The 12,254-nt window shown below is 45.8% G+C and overlaps 2 protein-coding genes across 8 annotated transcripts in view; one reads left to right on the top strand and one right to left on the bottom strand.

Moving 5' to 3' along the window:
* The window catches only part of LOC144473307 (uncharacterized), a 43,447-nt gene extending 31,976 nt beyond the window's left edge, over positions 1–11,471 (bottom strand). Inside the window, exon 1 of the mRNA XM_078187078.1 lies at positions 10,755–11,471. Within this exon, the coding sequence (XP_078043204.1) occupies positions 10,755–10,961 (207 nt within the window). The 5' untranslated portion in view covers positions 10,962–11,471. The remainder of the gene's footprint in view (positions 1–10,754) is intronic.
* Positions 1–12,254, top strand: part of Hiw (MYC binding protein highwire) — a 402,512-nt gene that overhangs the window by 372,541 nt on the left and 17,717 nt on the right. The window lies entirely within an intron of this gene.

Genomic DNA, 12,254 nt, shown 5'->3' with positions numbered 1-12,254 from the left:
GAATGAAAGGAGCTTTATAACTTCTGTAATTTTAAGATGGACACCGGTCATTTAATCGCGGTAGGCTTAACGTTCGTAAAATAATTCGAATTAATAATAAATTAATTAATGTTAATATAATAAATAAATTAATATTAATATAATGAATAAATTAATATTAATATAATAGATAAATTAATATTATAATCCGAATATATAACGTCTGAATTCTTAATTCAATAACCGAGTAACTATTCTGTTACCTAACACTCGCAGATCGTGCTTCCATGTAGACTAAACTCGCGAATTACGTCATTCCTGTAGCGAGCGAGTCACCATAAAATTCCGTGACCTACCGGAAGAGGACGCCGGAACAAACTCTATGAAACGGTGACAAATAAACCGCGTCCATTTAAATAGCCTTATGAAGGTTATAACAAAAGCTTACTATTCGCATTGCGGAAGAACTTTATCGAAAAATAAATTAATAAAACTATTATTTATAAAACTTCTCCAATTCTTCCGTGATGCGTTGCTTCTTAAACTATGTAAATATCATTCTCAGTTTCGTTTTTGTGAGCCTTTTCCTTAGCGAATTCGTTAAATTCGTCCGGTTAGCTTCGCACGGGTACCTGTTTTCTGTTCGACACGAAAAGGGGTTAAGGCAATAAGAATAAATAAAGAGAGCATAACAAGCAGAAAGAAAGATCTCGAGCTGGAGAAACAAGGCAAGGTCGGGGCGATCGTCGAAAACCGCGAGGATCCTGGTGTTGGCCAATCGACGAGTCGTTAAGCGGACGCTCGGAGCGAGCGCGCGCAATCTGCAGCCGCGATTTTACAAGCGGGCGCATTGAATCACGCGGTCTAAGTACCAAAGCGCGGCGGCCGGGGGGGAGCGGGGGGAGGAAGAGACAGAAACGCGACGGAGAAAGAGGGAAGGGGGAAGAGAGGCGAGAGCGAACGGGCCACTTCGCACGTGTGACCAATCGCGATAACTCGAGTGTGCTCGCGGGGTGTTGCAGGGAATTATCGTCGGGAATGAACGAAGCAGGATGTCGGCTATATCTACGCCCCCGAGCGAGTTCTCCAGACAAAGCGGGCAAACCGCAATCGGGCCAGATATACTTGTGCGCGCGTATTGTGCTACGAGACCTGGCCTAAAATAATTCATCCGCCGGTGCAAATCGGCTCGGAACACCGTTCTCGACCGACTCTCTCTCTCTCTCTCCCTCTTTCTCTCTCTCTTGGTCCGGTTCGGCCCGTGTGACTCCGGCCCAATAATGCGCTCCGCGTGCTGCAATCTTGATCCAACCCGCTTATTGGGTTATCGAAGTTATCTGCTGCGTTAAACGGTCCCGGCTTAGACCCCGCTCTCCCCCTCCGCGAAGGATTTCCGTGGCTTAATTGCGATGACGCATGGGGAGGGTAGAAGAGTCTCGTCCAGAGATACGGAACGTAAACGGCGTTCCGGCGCTGATCATGATTCTGGCCGAACAGTACCGTTTAATTATGGAATCCGAAGAGGAAACTGTGGGACGGTCGTTCTTCAATGCTGCGAGGCAAGATCGCGCTCTCGTGGAACGGGTTTTTTTTTCACCTGTTGAGTGGAACTTGTTTAGGATATATATGTCCTTGGCTTTTCGGAGCTGTGTATCTTCGGATGGCAAACGAATCTACTGCGACGGACTAAAGTATTCGTACGCCTTGCGAAACGCAATAACTTTCTTAATACCTTGCGCTATCGTTGTTTTCATGCTGTAACGACTAGCACTTGTTCGTACTTAATAATTTTCCTAATAGGGCCAGGCAATTTTTTGTCCTATTTTGTCTTCATTTGCCTTCGTTTCTATACTTTGATAACAGAAGAATTCAATTCTATTTCCATTTAGAAGAAATTAATAATATTCATATTTATTAGATCTAGCATTGAATATTTATCACGAGTTTGAGACGTTGTTATAGTGCAAGGGGTTAATGAACTAGAGGATTTGAACTGGTGTTTAGATTATAGAAGGACTAGGCTATCAGCTGATGGTTAAAATTTTTTTTTCTTTAATTTTACAATTACTTACGAATTGCAAAAGGAACACAATATTTTGGAAATCTTTTATGGAGGAAAGCAACTTCTGTTCTGCGATTCTAAAATATGAAAACTGTAAATAATGAATGAAGTGCTTTCTTGTATTACGTAACGTAGGGGAATTATGTTGATGTACATCTAATCTATAGTGTTTGTTAATTTATTACTGCTTATTAATGTTACCAAAAAAGTAATTTATACATGTGGTGTATTAGTCTGAAAGACAATGTATTTAATATGTATTTAACCCTTTGCACTCGAGTGGTGACTAAGGCACCATTAAAATTATTCTATTTCATTCCAAAATAATTTTTGTAACAATAAGGTTTAGGATTTAAAAAGTTGTCAAGTAGTAAAGCTGTTGGTAAGAGTCACAAAAATAAATTTTGTATGTATAAAAGTTTATTTTGTTAAATAGAATGGAAATGCCACGAACCAGAAAAATTATTTCAAATTTACAATTAAAATGGCTCCGAGTGCAAAGGGTTAATGTATTTAATGCATATGTATTTAATACATAGGACGTGTTCAAAGATGATCTTCCCTTCCCCGAAATCTTGACGTACTAGTCAATGCTGGTCAAGATAATTAACTATATTCTTATTGAGATTTATACACCGTCAAGCTAATTCAGCAATAACCGGTCGTGTTCACGAAATGTAGCCAAAAACTCTTACGTAACTCCGGTCTATACGGCTTTCGTGCGACACTTTTGCTTTCACATTTACCTCGATCCGGCAACGGTTCAAGCGAACGACCCCGCGACCTCTCCCGGTTCGGGTGATGTAAATTTCCGATTAGCGTCTTATCTGATCGAACTGGTCGGCTCCCGAAACCAAATGAATTTTCCACGAGTTTCACAATATGCCACCGTCACCAGATAGGAACGTCAGAGAGATTCCGAAGTTCTAAAGTATTCACCGCCGTGTAACGAATCCGCTGATAATGGAAGTCTTCTTATCATTCCCGATTGCCCGATAAACGATCGGAAAAAGCGTCGGGAAAAGATTAAAACGGGAAACGAAATGCTGGTTTTTGGAATAAAATTCAATACCTCCCGTTCTGCTTACGATGAAGATATGAATCAAAGTGTTTTTTTATTTACGTTGAAGTAGTCTTAATGTGATATTATTATAGATAAAGTCATAGACTCAGGTATTAAAAGTATTTATGAAAAAAATCGTGTAGTCATTGTGGATTATCCGTGGATGAATTTTTTAGACGAGTTCAAGAACTGAAACTTTGTTTCAAATCTTTGTTCAAAAATCTTATCTAAAGAATGAGAGATCGAACATAACCTAATACATAGTTAAACCCATAGTAGTTAATTTTGTTATTTTTAAGAGCATTATCTTCCTATTTCTTTCATTTTCCTTTGTCGCGTGTTTCGCCAGTTCTCTAACAACATAACGGCAGAAGCACATCACATCGTTATCAGAAATTAAAAAATCAATTTCCGCATTTCATTCAAGAAATTCGATCACGAAAATCACAGATCAAATTTCATTGAAAAAATTCAACATCCGCAACATGACAACGTTGATTCTAGATGCGAGTAGGATTATTATAAGAGCGCAGTAATCGGCACAGTTACAGTATCGAATCTTTTTGGTCTCTTCGTGACCGGTCCGGTGCACCGTGCGGCGTAGAGCCGCATGATAAACGGCGTCCATAATTTTTTCCCCTCCGGCCGCATCTCTCGCGACACAGCGCCCGCATGATTGCGGGCCGGGCCGCTCGGTAACACCCAGAGATTCGTCGTGGACCGAACAGTTGAAAGAGCCCATTGTGAATAAATTGAGCCGGGGCAAGGATTGGGCGGGCGCGGCGCGGCGCGGAGCGACGGCCGAGGAGAGTTCGACGCGGTGTCCTCTCTCGTAGCGCACGTATCGCATCGCGTGGTCGGATTTGTGCGCCTGAAATTCCCACCGCGGACCGGGGGAGAGGGGGGGGGCACCCTTCGTCCCCCCTCCTGGCCCCGCCGAGCCGTCAATTTATTAATCCGACGAGCGACGAACGGCACCAATAAAAGGCCCGCAGAGGTGCGACCGGTTGCCCGAGAACCATTGTCCCCGGGCCAGGTCGGCTGCTCGCGGAATCCACGGCTGTCGGGCCGGGTCACGATCGAGTCGTTTTCGACGAAGCCGACGCGACGAGCGCGCGCGGTCGACGATAATTGTGCCCGGCTAATTAGAGCCCGACGTCTCCGGCGAGCCTATCGCTGTCGTCGTACGCGCTTGCGCGCGCCCCGGGGCCCCGTTTATACATCCAGGGAACGTTCGTTTTCGGCGTAACCGGCCACCCCCACTTTTATGTCCTGCAGAGACGGTAGAGTGTGGAAAGTCACTCGGCACCACCGGTTGTCTGCTCCCAGGCCCTGCAGCCTTGGGCGCGTACCGGTAGTTCCTGCACACGCAGGAACGCGCTGATTGGGCGTATCCCAATCCCGCGCCCATGGGGGCCGTGTGGATAAACCTTTGGGGTTGGTGCTGCACGTTGAATCTTCTCGACTTCACCCCCGCTTTTATCGTCGGCACGAACACCGCTCGCCGGTTTCCGATCGGACCCCGCGTTATTTGCTCGCCAAGCTGCGCCGCGCGCCCCGGCACGATCGTAATAACGTTTGCATCGCGTTATTGTATCGCCGGCGGACAGATGCGACGCCGCCGGAATGGCGGAATTAATCGAGGGCACGCGTTGCCTCCGTTATTAATTGACGGGATCATTTGTGCGGATCGCGTCGATATCGGTTTGCAATTGAATTACCGATAGCCACGGCCGTTTGTCAGGGAACAGGCGGACGTTAATCCCGGGCGCGGCAAATTTGAAGCGTCGCGGTGGTCGACGCGGTGGTTCTGGGTCAACGTTCCGCCGCCCGGCCGACTGTATGTACATTTTTATGCGTTCCGCGGCGCGTTTTGCCGTGCAGAATCCCGGATCGGTTTCGAATGGACTTTGAATGCGGCGAAATTGTTGACGGAGCTGTTGATACCTTGCTTAACCCTCTCAGTACCGGCCAAAAGAGTCTGTTTCTGAGCGAAATGTTCAAAACTCGTTTGTGGTAGTTTGATCAAATTTCGGAAAGAAATTGCAAGAATTCTGAAAAGCCTGATAAATAACAAATTCAAAAAGGAAGAAGAAATAAGAAATGAAATTGTTGTTTAATAAAAATATTAAGAAAACTATCTTTTCAACAATAGCCAACAACGATATATCGTTGTTCGGTACTAGGAGGGTTAATACTTAAATCATGCGCGATGGACGTAGTTGTGGCGATTCGTGGATCGAATTTAACAAGGAACTTCTTGTGGCACTTCTTTGACGAAGTATATTATTTATACATATATCATAGAGGTACTGCTACTTTATACTGTGGTATTATGGTATATTACATAGGAAAGATAGAAACAATATTTGGTTCACGTTAAATTAAAGTTAATTGAGAGTGGAATCTTAGTTAACCAACTTGATTGAAGAAATGTAAATGTCAATCTTCATCGATTCGTTCATAATTCTTGATAAACAACGTTGCGTTAGATTCTTACATTAAACACAAATTACACTCTCAATGTTTCAATAAATTCAAAACATTTCAACACGTATTAAGCCCTTGCGGTCGAGTGGCGACTCTAAGGCGCGGATAAAAATGATCGTGCCACGTTTTCAAATCATTTTTATCACGTTTACTTATATCTATAAAATTGTTAAGAACTGTTAACTGTTGCACGAGTCAAAAAATTCAATTCCATAATGTATAATATGCAACAGGTTATATAAAAAAGGGAAACACCATCAGTGTGAACAGACATTTTGGATTTCCGGTTGAAATGTCTCCGACTGCACAGGGTTAATAAAACGAGTTTGTTCTCTGAAATTTTCCAAATCAAATACATACGAGATTATTGTTCATTTACAATTATAAACATTCCACTAAACCCATCTAATATAATAAAGACGATATTGAAAGCAATTATAATTCTCCTAAAGTAAACCATTTTCTCTGTGAAACTCCGCAGTCTAAGAAACTCATCGATCTTTCGTTTCAATCTCGTTCACATTCTATTTTAAATTACCAATAACTTAAAAATTACCAAATCGATCATCCCAAGGGAAATCGCTGTTACGCGAAAGACGGTCTCGCGACGTCGAAGCACGGAAGTCGGACTCTTCTGGCAACGAGGATGTTTTGTCTTAGCTAAATGGATTATCTGAACTCATCAGCGGCGAGAATAGAAGCAGATCGAATCTGTTGGCGAGGATGATCGGGGAACAATGCCGGCTCTCAGACACCGAGAAATATCGTTGAAGCGATGACAATGCGTCGTTCTCCTCTCTCTCTCTCTCCGCTCACGGTGATTTCCAGCACGGGCAACCCCCTTCGACCGGAAGTCGGTCGCAGCGGAAGCCGGTTAGATTTAGGCGAACGCAACAAGAGACGATTTCGTGGGACCTATCGCGCGGCGATCTACACCGGCACCGGCCTTCGCTCGGTTGCTCCTCCGAATGCGTAAACGAATCGGTTCCCCTCTAGAATTCTTCGAAACGCTCTAATGGTAGTCTACAAAGTGAATCACAACTAATCAGATCTTGCAACAACTCTTGCTTCTCGATCATTGTTACCTTCCGCCTAGCCTATCGCGTACAAAGTAGCTGATCATCACCAACTTGTGATCATAGAATAAAAATTCAGCCATTTGCTGTTCTCACAATGTTGCAAGAACTTCGATCTCCTACAATCTATGTCATGAAGCGTGATACAATTGTTATACGTATATCGCGGATTTTTCTGAAAATTTAATCATCGACGGCAATCGGTTTCAGATAAGATTAGATTCGTTTCTTCAAGATCGACAGAGCTCCGATTGGAGCTGCATAACCGTAATCACGGGCGAGGTAAGGGATCGAATCGATCACGTTCCTGCGTAATCGCGACCCCGTAATCGCATCGGTATTCCATTCAACGAGGATCCGCGGCCGGCCGGGAGCCTGAGCCCACGATTAAAGGAAGCTTGCCAGGCATTTAACGCAAACAACCGCGCGCCAGCACGGCCTGTAAATGGAATTAACGACGGTGGAATGATAAGTGACGCGGTGGTCTCGGTGTATCTGATTCGATTAGGAAGTATATTTCGCGGAGCGGCGGGGCGAGGGGGGCGACGGGGTGCCCAGGCCGGGCCAACGGTGTCAATGAACCGCGAGAGAGAACCGGTGCCGACGTCGCGAAAACGCTCTCTGCTAATCGTTTCAATGCTCTCCGATGATTAGAGACACCCGGTATACATTGCAATGCGTGTCACGCCTACGCCCGTCGCGACAGGCGTTCGTCAGACCGGCAGAAATTGCTTTCAATAATGCGAAACATGGTCGGGCACACTGCCGCCGCTCGCCGGCTTACCGGCAACCGCGTACTTGACAAAGGAGCAATAAAATGCTAGGCGGTAATAGTGTGTCACGAGAACGTTGCTCTTGTTTATTCAAATATTACATTGAAAATAGTAAATGAACATCTTGTTTCGGATCGCGCGTGCGTTTTTGGAAGGAAAATATTTTAAAGACGTAATTGTTCACAAATTATTTTCCGGTTAGAAACTATGAGAATTATTCTTTTTTTTTATATTTTTACAATAAAAAATATTTTATATTATGCTTTAGATCGTAAAATAAAGTTTTCTACTTTAGTTATCTAGTAATAATAAGACATTTCATATACTGATTTTTATGTCCTATTTGAAATATTATTTGAATCGTGAATAATGTATTATCTCAAACAGAATTCCATATATTTTCTCTATAAAATCAGCCAGTTTTTAACGTTGCTCGTGGAAATATTGAACAGTGTCCGCGCGACTATTCTAATTATCACTTTCGAATCGGAGCCTTACAGAAGTCAAGAGGCGGTTGTGCGGCTTATCGGACTCCTGCCGTTTATAAATAAACGTTTATTAGCAAACCTGTCGCGCGACAATGTTTCGACACGCGTAGGGGGGCCAACGACACTCCTATAAGATTCCCGCGACGTTTCGTAAAACGCGAACGCCGCGGCGCGAACTGGTTATCCTTCGCGTTTCCACGGGGACTCTAAGATCGGCGGAGGGATAGGCAATAAGCGGAGAGGGCCCCGCGGTTCGCGCAGTCGCGAAGCGTAGCATCGATATTTAACCCGGACGGCTGACCTCAGAAATCGAGACTATCGTCAATTCGGCGACGCGTTACGTACAATTAACATACGAACTCCTTGCTCTACGGCTACACCACTACTCTCGAAATAAATCGTCGCGCTATATTTAGATCGCGTTGCTTATCGTCAAATTTAGCGAACGACGACAAAGACTCGTCTCTCTCTCTCTCTCTCTCTCTCTGCGTAACCATTTACGAGTGATTTAATTGGCGGGCTTGTGGTTCTGCTAGTTGGAACTTCAGCGCTTAGGCTCGTTACACGCTGCAGGAGAACAATAGGGGAGAGGAACCGGTAAGATTATACCGGGGCAGGTTGGCGCTCAGACATTTTTGCGGCTGTAGAGGTATAAGGTGTGCTTGTTCAAGCTTCTAATATGACAGTGCACGTGTGCGAATATTACCAGACACGTCGCGTCACACGGCGATTCTCTGCTGGGAATATTGGATAGTAATTCTCGATTTTCGGCAATGATACTGTGGATTAGGCTGTGTATTTTTTGGAACGCGTCAGAACAATGTGTTGGATCATTTTTTACTTTTCCCAGTTAAATTTCATTTTTTTACAGCATACATGTTTTTAGAAAAGGGCACGGTATTATCAGAAAAATAAACTTTAAATGCACCGCATCGAATTAATAAGAAACCATCAATTCGTTTCAGTTGATTTTTAAAAATGACTAATTTTATTGCGATATATTTATTCGTGCTTCTATATTAGCTTATTTCGTAGAGAATCATTGAAGTAATTCTTTAATACGAACATACATTTTAATAAAAATGAAATGTCTAAATAATAAATGTCTTTTCGTCGTCATAAAGCAATAGACGTTAGCTGCTTTTAGAGCGCGATTTTGGTGTTAACGGAGCAACAATCAAGCGATCAGCTCAATTGAAAGACATAACAACATGGTGATCCGAGGAACGTGTGAACTCGTTAGCGGGCTGGCGCGTCTGGCGCGATTTTAAGTTTCTCGAAGAGCCCAGCCGGTCGGCGAGCATCGCAACATGTTCTCTGAAACCGGGGCGTATGGTGCATCGGTTGAACTGCATCCAGTCGAGCGCAGCTGACAACGAGACAACAGCAAGTGGAACTCCGGATATGTATAATGCTTCGAAACGTGCTCATAGAAGTCGGGGCTGTACAGCGTTCGGCCGAAGTCTACCCATGCGCACCCTACTGTGTGATTCCCGGCGTGTTCACGGACCAATGATTTATATGCTAATTCCGGCTGGAACACGATCTCCAGAGGCCCCCGCGCTCCGGAAACTTTCACCGTTCTAGAACTGCAGGTCTCGCGCGCGTTCGCCTTGAACGCCGGCCCGGTTCGCAATTTCGGCTAATTTCGAGATACCGCCGTAGATAAGCGCGTCCGCTCGCCGATGGAAACTGTTTTTCGACAACAATACCTTCCAATTAGCTCGCCCTGCTGTCTCCGAGTCAAACACGTTCTGCGTCATAGCGAAACATTGTACTCTACAATTCCGCTATAAACAACTTTCAGCGATAACTGCTGTTATTATCAATGCTCGTTATAGTATCTTTGGAATGCGATAGTCCCGTGTCTCGTATAAAATGTCAATTGACAATTCAATGCTACACTTTACTAAGGACAATGTTATTTCTATTCAGTTATTCAGAAGATTCTGAGTCATCCGAACATAGCTAATATTAATAGCATTAACGATAATCCTACCGAACAGTAAAATCAACCGACGCGCATTGCCTGATAAGAGTGACAAGATCCAATTCATTTAGATTTCGTGTCTACGTAATTTTTGTTACAGCAGTTGTTCCAATAATATAATTTATGCGATAATTTTCGATAAAAATTTTTCAATCGTTCTAACAATTTTTAAATAAGGAATCGGTTGTTTGATCGTGGTAGGCTTAGCGTAAATCAAACAATATAGTCCCGTTGTAGTCTTGAACTACGCTTACATTGAAGCAACGTGGAGGAACATTTTGTAAATATCATATTTCCGAGTATAGTCGCGGTTATTAACAATGATCGTGCGTTGGAAACATTTTGAAGCACGCGGCAACAAGAGGTGAGACAATGTTCGATGTCGCCTCAGTGTAGACGCAGCTTCAGCTATACAAGAACGCGCAGATCGGTGTTGAATTGCAACAAAGTTTCAGTATTGCGCATTCGCTTGATTACTATGTAGCACGGGGAGAAAGATCTTTGTCTCCACGTGCGTCGTAGCAGTACGAGAACGAATGCTCGTTCGGCCGAGAGGACCTTCCATTTTTAGACCACGGACCAGAGTCCGTTCCACCGAAGATACCGAAACTCATAATCCCAAACGAGCGAAGTCGGAAACCTAGGGAGAGGAGTGTTAGTCATGGGGCTTGCATCGGCGTCCTAGGTTAGCAGCAGCAACGATGGCGGTCGCGGATTTCATCGGCTCGGATCGTCGACGAGAGCAACAGCGTCCGATCGATCCGGTCACCGTGCACGCGAACGTCGTCTTCGCCGGGGGGAGGTTAGTGACGAGGATATAGCGTTTCATTCACCTGATCATTGGAGAAGACACACTTGACGCTAATCCAACGGTGTGCCTTGGCGGAGCAGTTGCACCCGTTCATCGCGCATATCCCGGGCGGTGCACTCGCGACGTTACCAGCCAGAACAACTAGACACCACACGAACACCGAGCATGAGACCGCACGATCACACTTGAGCCCGTCCAGGGCGCTGTACACTCTCCTCCTGGCGCTCATCGTGGGATCGGGCGAGATCCTCGGGACAAAGGTCGCGGTCGATGCGCGTTCGATTTCCCCGCCGGTGGACCTCCTTCCTCACATCGTTCGCGATATACACCCGTTAACCCGTGTACACTTCCATCCGCGTCGATCTGGATCCTCTTCGATCCGCCGAGATACTTTCGAACTTTCACATCGGGCCGCGTAGATCTTGCTTCGTGCCGGTCCCGGGGGCAGCCGCGTTCATCGGAGGCGGGTATCGAGGACAAAGAGAGGCACTGTACTCGGCCGGTAGTTTTTCCGTGCGTTATCGATCGTTCCTCTCGATCGCGAGGAACCGGATTCCTCTCTCTCTCGATGCTCGACGACGGCTCGACGAGGATCCTTGCGCTGCGATTACCAGGCGGAGACGGGAACTATACTGCTCGCGTATATACACTCGCGCGAGCGAGTCGTAACACGCGCGCGGACGACTCGTTTCCGTAGAGGTGGGGCGACTAGAGGCCAGCTGACGCGATCATGACGGAGGTTGCTTTCAAACTGTGGTCGGTGGCATGCACGATCGGTGTCTCCTCCCCACCAAAGAACTCGTCGTGTTCCTTGGCTTGGCTGCCACACGCTCCCGCGTGCTCTCCCTCTTCGGGGCTTTTAAAAGATAAAAGCCTGGCACGGTGAACGTCGGAGGGGCGAAACTCTTCGGCGCGACACCGGTTCGGCCGGGCTTCGCCGTCGCCGGGAACCACGGGGAACCGTGCTCGCTCGCTGCTGCTGCTGCATGTCGGACGCGGCGCACACCGGTTTTCGAGCAGGTCGCCGGGGTCGGCGCACTTTCTGCCCTACGAGGAATGACCTTGACCAAGTTACCCGGCGAAACGACTCTGACCATCGCGAAACACGGATCCTCGTGACCGAGGTTTTACGTAACCAGTGGTGGCGGCGGCAGCTCGTGTGCGGTTTCGCCGGAGCTGGTTACGGTCGTCGGAGGGCACCCGCGCCTCGTCAACTGCAACTGATATTGGTTCGTCTGTTCTCTCTTCCTGCCTTTTTCTTTGTTTCTCGCGACGACCGGTAACGTCCTTTGCGGTTTTCACCGCGTGATGTTTTGATCGGGGATAGGTCGCAATACGCGGTGGGACGAAAAACTCGGCTACCATTGTTATTTACTTGTTTTCGTTCAAGTTCAAGGAGATCCTCGAGTTTTTATACAATGTCTTTTACTCTCCGTTGCTTTTGCGTTTTCTATACAAATGTTGACGTCACGCTTTCTCATTTTTCTCTATATTGATTTTAAAGACGACAGTATTTTGATCG

Source organism: Augochlora pura, chromosome 7 (assembly GCF_028453695.1).
Source record: "Augochlora pura isolate Apur16 chromosome 7, APUR_v2.2.1, whole genome shotgun sequence".
NCBI lineage: Eukaryota > Metazoa > Arthropoda > Insecta > Hymenoptera > Halictidae > Augochlora > Augochlora pura.
Note: the sequence above shows the minus strand (reverse complement) of the source record. Positions and strands in the feature narration are given on the sequence as shown.